Source organism: Alternaria ethzedia (genome assembly GCF_023757985.1).
Source record: "Alternaria ethzedia strain BMP 0044 chromosome Unknown scaffold_41, whole genome shotgun sequence".
NCBI lineage: Eukaryota > Fungi > Ascomycota > Dothideomycetes > Pleosporales > Pleosporaceae > Alternaria > Alternaria ethzedia.
Window position 1 is genome coordinate 255,021 of NW_026056234.1, and position 7,377 is coordinate 262,397.

At 50.9% G+C, this 7,377-nt stretch overlaps 1 protein-coding gene across 1 annotated transcript; it reads left to right on the top strand.

Moving 5' to 3' along the window:
* Positions 1-1,434: 1,434 nt before the first annotated feature.
* J4E87_010028 (Type I Iterative PKS) lies at positions 1,435-7,015 on the top strand (the record flags this gene model as incomplete). The annotated part of the gene is made up of 3 exons (XM_049381602.1): positions 1,435-1,527; positions 1,577-2,012; positions 2,088-7,015. 3 exons carry the CDS (start codon positions 1,435-1,437, stop codon positions 7,013-7,015), a joined length of 5,457 nt encoding a protein of 1,818 aa, XP_049228750.1.
* Between the last annotated feature and the right edge of the window lie 362 nt (positions 7,016-7,377).

The window sequence follows — 7,377 nt, forward strand, 5'->3', positions numbered from 1 at the left end:
TACTACTTTAGAGTAATTATAAGTAGCTTTAAAAAGTATAGTAAAGTTAGTAAACTTCTACTACTTAATATAGAAGTTATTAATAAAATAAGTAGTATATATTAAGTAACTAGAGTATACTTATAATATTAAGCCTACTTATTAAGAAGTAGAAATAAAGATAGTTACTATTTTAGAGTATATAAATAGAGATAAGTATAGAAGAATTAACGTATAAGTATAAAAATTTTATAATTTTATTTTTTCTAGATACTATTAGTAGTATATAACTATAATAGTATACTTTAGTTATTAAGTTAAGATTTTTTTAAATTCCTATAGTTAAGATACTAAAGCTAAGGCTTACTCAGACACGTGATGGCTACCGGCAACCTGATCATCGTCCGAATCGGCAAGCCCCTTGCATGTATGGAATTGCGATTAGCGATGCTTGACCCAAAGTGAACGACAACATGGAGACATCTGAGATTGCGCGCGGTGATCCGAATGACTTGCTGGAAAAATACCGAGGCGCAAACTCGGAATGCCGTGAAGTCGAGAGCATGAGGGCAAACGCAATGCGTAGGATTTGTTTGCCAAACTGTGTCAGGCCAAAGACTTCAATCTCCGATTGATCGCGCACTAGAACAGGCAGGTAACTCCACGATCCTGATTCCCCGCGACAATCCCGCATGCCGACACCCGCGATTCCCTTCTTAGAGACTCCGGGGGCCTGGAGTGGTTTCTCTGCAATGTTGTTCGATCGTTGGGTTGTGGGGAAGATTTGGAGTGCGGCGTACAGCCAAGAAAGCAGGCATCTGGATCCTTCGCGCCTTCGATGCTGCGACACTTCTACTTCGATTGCATCTCCAAGAAGAGAGACGCCACTAAAGACGTTTGATACCTGCGGATTATGCTCCCCACGTTGCCCACACAAAGAATTTCTGACTGAGCTAAGAGCTAGATCTATCGAGATCCCTTATTTGCCCGTTTCGGTTTCTGACGAATAAAGTCGAGATAGCTATAGTACACTTCTATCCGGCGCTGTGACTATAGAAGAGAGCTCCTCGTGAAATGACCCGGAAAAGTTTAAATACTGAAACTCTCGTTGTCGGGAGAATCTCCCGGGGCCCGTCCCAATTACCCCGGATAACTTTCAAAGCCGAAATGCCCGCTGTCTGGGAAGTCCGCGAGCGACTATTGTAGTCAATATGTATTATCATTAACCAGTTTTAAGTTGGACTTCGAAAAAGATACCCATATGATCTACTGGGAGCACGCAACGCCATCAATTCGTCAACATTCAAGATCGCATGACACACCAGTACCCTACTTGAATCATTCAACTCTTTTGGGAATCTTCATTGAATCTGAAAGTGAGGGTTTAAACCGGTTGTTGACAAGTCTGCTATCCTTCGTCGGTAACTCTTATCGGACATGAGGACTAACGCCACGATGGAAACTCCCGACTCAGATCAATACTCATCTAGTTCCTTTAGCCCAGTGCCGGTGCATAGCTCAGTAACAGAAGCAGAGCTTGGAGAACTTGTAGGTGTCAAAACTTACAAATGAAGAATCGCAAGTTGACAGATCTAAGGGAGAATGTAACGACGTAGCCGTCATTGGCATGGCCTGCCGTGTGGCCGGTGGAAACCACAGCCCGGAACAGCTATGGGAATCTATCCTGGCGAAACGAGACGCTTCGTCCGAGATCCCAGCTATGCGATGGGAGCCCTACCGCCACCGTGACGTCCGCAACATCAAAGCGCTCGATGAAGCGACGTCGCGTGGATACTATCTGGACGCCCTGGAGGACTTCGACCCCAGCTTCTTTGGAATTTCGCCTAAAGAGGCTGAGCAGATGGACCCGCAGCAGCGAATCTCTCTCGAAGTAGCGTGGGAGGCGCTGGAATCTGCAGGCATAGATCCCAAGAAGCTCTCCGGAACTGACACTGCCGTGTTTATGGGAGTAAACTCTGATGACTACGGAAAGTTGCTTTTAGAAGATCTTCCCAACATCGAGCCTTGGTTAGGTAAGATCTTTTACGACTATTAGTCTACTGACGCTTTGTGCGATCTGCATGTTCCCGTTCTAACCCCCCGGACAGGTATCGGGACCGCATATTGCGGTATACCGAATCGGATATCCTACCACCTAGACCTCATGGGACCGAGCACGGCGGTTGATGCGGCATGCGCAAGTTCACTAGTTGCGATTCACCATGGACGCCAGGCAATCCTGTTGGGCGAGTCGAAAATGGCTATTACTGGTGGCGTAAATGCAATTTGTGGGCCTGGGTTGACGCGGGTGTTAGATAAAGCTGGTGCTATATCGCCCGATGGCTCGTGTCTGTCGTTCGATGACAATGCACATGGTTATGGAAGGGGGGAAGGTGCCGCAATCGTAGTGTTGAAGCGCATTCGGGATGCGATAAGAGATGGAGATAACGTCATTGCTATCCTCAAGGGTTCTGCAGTCGCTCAGGACGGCAAGACGAACGGTATTATGGCCCCGAACGCGAAAGCACAGGAACTTGTTGCCCGACAAGCCCTTAAACGAGCAAACGTCAACCCTGCGACTGTAGAGTACGTTGAGGCTCATGCGACATCGACGCCTTTGGGGGATCCGACCGAGGTCAGCGCAATATCGGCGGTTTACGGTGTAACCAGATCGAAGCCGGTGAACGTAGGATCAGTGAAGCCAAATGTCGGCCACCTCGAAGCAGGTGCGGGAGCAATAGGGTTTATCAAGGCTGTTCTGGCCCTGAACAAGGCGCAATTTCCGCCGCAGGCCAACCTCACCAAGCTCAACTCTAATGTCGACTGGAAGAATTCGGGTACAGAAGTAGTGCAAGAGGTTTCCGACTGGCTGGACGTGGAGGCGCATCCACGTCGGGCGGCTATATGTTCATATGGATATGGGGGCACCGTTGCTCACGCTATCATCGAGCAGTCTTCGTTTCGCCTTGCTACGATGAACCAACAGAACAGCGGATGCGCTCACGCCCCAGTCACGCTTGCGATCTCGGCCCCACAACGAAAACGACTTGCTGGACAGGCGGACTCGCTGGCGAGGTGGTTGATGGGTCCAGGGAAGAGAGAAGATTTGAGGTCAATTGCAAACACCCTTGCTCTCCGCCGCGCTCATCATGAGTACCGAGCAGCATTTGCTGTTACCAGTGTAGAGCAGGCAGCGGAAATGCTCAAAGTATTTGCCGAAGGTGGTAACAACGGCGAGTGGAGTTCTCAGGGCAACGCGCTCGCGACGAACATAAAGAAAGATGTTGTTTGGGTTTTCTCAGGTCATGGCGCACAGTGGAACGAAATGGCGAGGCAGCTGGTTGCCAATCCCGTCTTCCACGGCGCTGTTGAGCCCTTAGACCGCATCGTGCAAGCAGAGGCTGGGTTCTCCCCTATCGAGGCGTTCGGGAAGAGTGGCAGCGACTACGACGAGTCCGATCGGGTGCAAATCTTGACATATGTCTTTCAAATCGGACTGGTTGCTTTGCTTAGGTCAGAAGGAGTCAGTCCTGGTGCCATCATTGGGCATTCAGTGGGAGAAATTGCCGCCTCGGTGACAGCAGGCTGCCTTACCCCAGAAGAAGGTGCCTTGGCAGTCGCCAGAAGAGCTGGACAGTACGCCAAAGCTAAAGGTCTTGGAGCTATGTTCCTTGTGCATCTTCCTTTTGACCAAGTCAAAATGGAGCTCTACAATGAGCAAGGTGTTGTGGCAGCAATTCATTCGTCGCCCTCAGCTTGCGTCATTAGCGGAAGGGTCAAAGCCGTTGAGATGTATGTTGAAAAACTCAAAGAACGAGGCATCGAGGCAATGAGGGTGGCGACCGACATTGCGTTCCATTCTGCAGGAATGCTGAGTCCGCTGGCGCAACCAGTGAGGGATATATTAGCGAAGGACATTCAGCCTCGGCCAGCAACGATCCCTCTCTACTCGACCTCCGACCCTGACCCACGCTCAGACAGCCCAAGAGACGCCGAATATTGGGTTCAAAACATGATCAACCCTGTTCTACTCACGTCCGCCGTCAAGGCATCTACTTCAGACGGGTTTCGACTGTTTCTCGAGGTGTCCAGTCATCCAATCGTGTCCCATTCAATCAACGAAACCATCATAGATGATGGAATTGAGGACGAAGAGTTCGTAGTCATCCCAACGGTTCGCCGTCGCAAGTCTCCGGAGATGTGTGTGGCGCAAGCTATCGGCACGTTATACACCAAGGACGCAACCATCGACTTCAACAGGTCTCTTGGCCGTCGATGGGCACCGGGAGTGCCTGGTACGCAGTGGGTGCACAAGCCAATCTGGAGAAAGGTGCATAGTGACAGCTCGCTAGGTGTTCACAGCCCCACGCATGATGTTGACAAGCACACTCTGCTAGGCCAGCTGATCCCCGTTTCCGGGACTGCAACCAAGACGACCTTGTACACCACCAGATTGGATAATGACACCAAGCCATTCCCAGGCAATCACCCACTCCATGGGACTGAGATTATGCCCGCTGCCGTGCTTATCAACACTTTCTATCACGCGACAGGGGCTTCCACTTTGTCCAACATTGATCTGCGCGTCCCAATAGTCATTAGCGATGTAAGAGACGTCCAGGTAGTATTGGTGGATGACAGCATCAAGATAACCTCACGGCTGCGCCAAAGCAGTGCCCCTAATGACCAATCTTGGGTTACCCATACTGTCGGTCGTTGGGGCGCATCTCAATTGGATACCAGCGTGATGCCTTACATCGATGTTGAAGCTATCAAGCGGCGAATTGGTACTGTCCTGCCCTCCAACTTCTCCATCGACTACTTGGACAAGGTCGGCGTTTCAGCTATGGGATTCCCTTGGGCTGTCACAGAGAACTTTGGCGACCTTAAGGAAATGCTTGCTCGCGTCGACGTTGCGCCAGATGTCGCGGACGGCGCCAAGCTCCCCTGGCATGGCTCTTCATGGGCCCCTGTTCTCGATGCTGCAACATCTGTGGGGTCTACGATCTTCTTTGACAGCCCAAAATTACGGATGCCGGCACAAATTGAGACGGTACAGTTCTTCACAGAGTATGGCGTGTCGCCGCCCAAGACCTGCTATCTCTACGTCGAGGCGGCTGGCGAACGTCGAGCTCCCGCAGTTCATGTCAATGTATGTAACGAAGAGGGTAGAGTGTTGGTGAGGTTGAAGTCGATGCGCTTCTCCGAAATCGAGGGCACCCCGGGCGTCAGCGGTAGTGTCGAGAGCCTCGTCCACACCGTCGCTTGGGTGCCCGCACCATTCTCGCGCAAGGCAGCTTCTTGGGAAAGCTTCATCCTAGTATCAGAGAACCCAGCTACGCTTGACTGGCGCTGGAAACAGCTGCAAAAAGAGCGTAAAGCCAGAAACGTGACTGTCACCTGCGTACAGTCGGCAGCAGAAGTGGTTGCTAGATCACTGGCCCCCAATACGGCCATCGTATACTGTCCAGGGCCGGTATCGGTTCTCGCTGATGTACCATCCAAAGCCGAGACGTTTCTCTCGGAGCTGCTGCTCTTGACCAAGCACGCCGTTGGCAGCACCTCTATCTCCGCAAGCGGAAGCGGAAGTGGAAGCAAAGTCTTCGCCATTACCACGGCAGTGTCAACTGCGGACACACCCACGGCGCTGTCTCATGCTCCGCTCCACGGCCTCGCACGTATCATTGCATCTGAGCACCCTGATCAATGGGGGGCATTAATAGATGTCGAGGATCTTAGCGACGATGAGACCTTTCCCATGCTCGCAATGACGTACGTTCATGATCAGGATGTTATTTGTATGGAGGACGGTCTCCCCCGCGTTGCTCGTCTCCAGCCGCTGCCGCATGAGAGATTGTATGATACCTCTGCCTCTTCTTCTTCCCCTTCACCTCCCTCCTTGTTGCCTAAGCCAGCAGGCACATATCTAGTGACGGGCGGACTGGGTTCGCTCGGGCTTGAGGTGGCGGGCTGGCTCGTGGAGAAGGGCGCGCGGCGGTTGGTGCTGGTATCTCGACGAACACTGCCTGCGAGGTGTGATTGGGACAAGCTCGAAGCATCCACATCCAGCGGCCTCAAGCCTGCTGTCGACAAGATTCTGGAACTCGAGGCTTGCGGAGCAACGGTATACACACTCGCGGTCGACATTGGTGCAGCAGACACAGCGGCAGTGCTGCAGACCGAATTGGACAGACTACAACTACCTCCGGTGCTGGGTGTAGTCCACGCGGCGGGCACGCTCGAAGATCAGCTCGTTCTGAATGCCTCACCCGAAGCCTTCTCGCGCGTGCTACAGCCCAAGATTGCTGGGGCGCTGGCATTGCACACCGCTTTTCCACCGCGAACGCTCGACTGGCTTGTCCTCTTTAGTTCGTGCGGCCAGCTCTTCGGCTTCCCAGGCCAAGGCAGTTATGCCAGCGGAAACGCCTTCCTTGACTGCCTGGCCACCTATAGGCGCGCGCTTGGAGACAATACCGTAGCCTTTCAGTGGACTAGTTGGCGTGGCCTGGGCATGGCAGCGAGTACTGAGTCTATCAACGCTGAGCTGCACAGCAAAGGCATCACCGACATCACGCCGGAGGAGGCTTTTCGAGCTTGGCAGCATTTTGGTAAGTACGACCTAGCTCATGGTGCTGTGCTGCGGACCATACCCTTTCCTGAAGGCGAGCCGCTGCCCGCGGACATTTTGGACGACATCGCAATAAGAACAAAGACGCCTTCACTAGGTGCTGCAGGCGGAGACATCGATAGCGACACCGCAGCTGAAGACGAGATGCCTACGAACGGCCTTGACCTGAGGACATGGTTAGAACGGAGGATTAGAGATATCGTCGCTGGGGTACTGATGTTGGAAAGTGCTGACGAGGTGGACCCGCGCGCTGCCATGGCGAACTTGGGCGTCGATAGCGTCATAACAGCGACGCTGCGTCATCGATTACAAAGTGCCTTGAAAGTCAAGGTGCCGCCCACGCTGTTCTGGAGTCATCCAACTGTTTGCCATCTTACTAGCTGGTTTGCAGAGAAGGTAAGGACGTAGAGAAAACACATCTACATCGCGCCACGCTAGGTACACAAAATAGCTAGAAATAACATTAGAGGTAGAGACACGCTTTCTAGTAAACTAATATATCTAAAGAATAAAAAAAGCTATAGTAGAGTAATAAAAAGAAAAAGACATTAAAAAAGTTATCTTTTTTAAAGCTTTATGTCTAAGTAACTAGACTAGCTAAAACTAAGATTTTTAGTATTTTAGAAAGCTAGAAACTTTTTTTTTATAAAAACTTACTAGTATTTATACTTACTAAGCTTATAGCACTAGTAATTTAGCTTTAAAAAAAGAGTATTAAAAAAGCTCTACTTTAACTAGCTATATTTTTTTAACTAAGCTTAAAACTACTA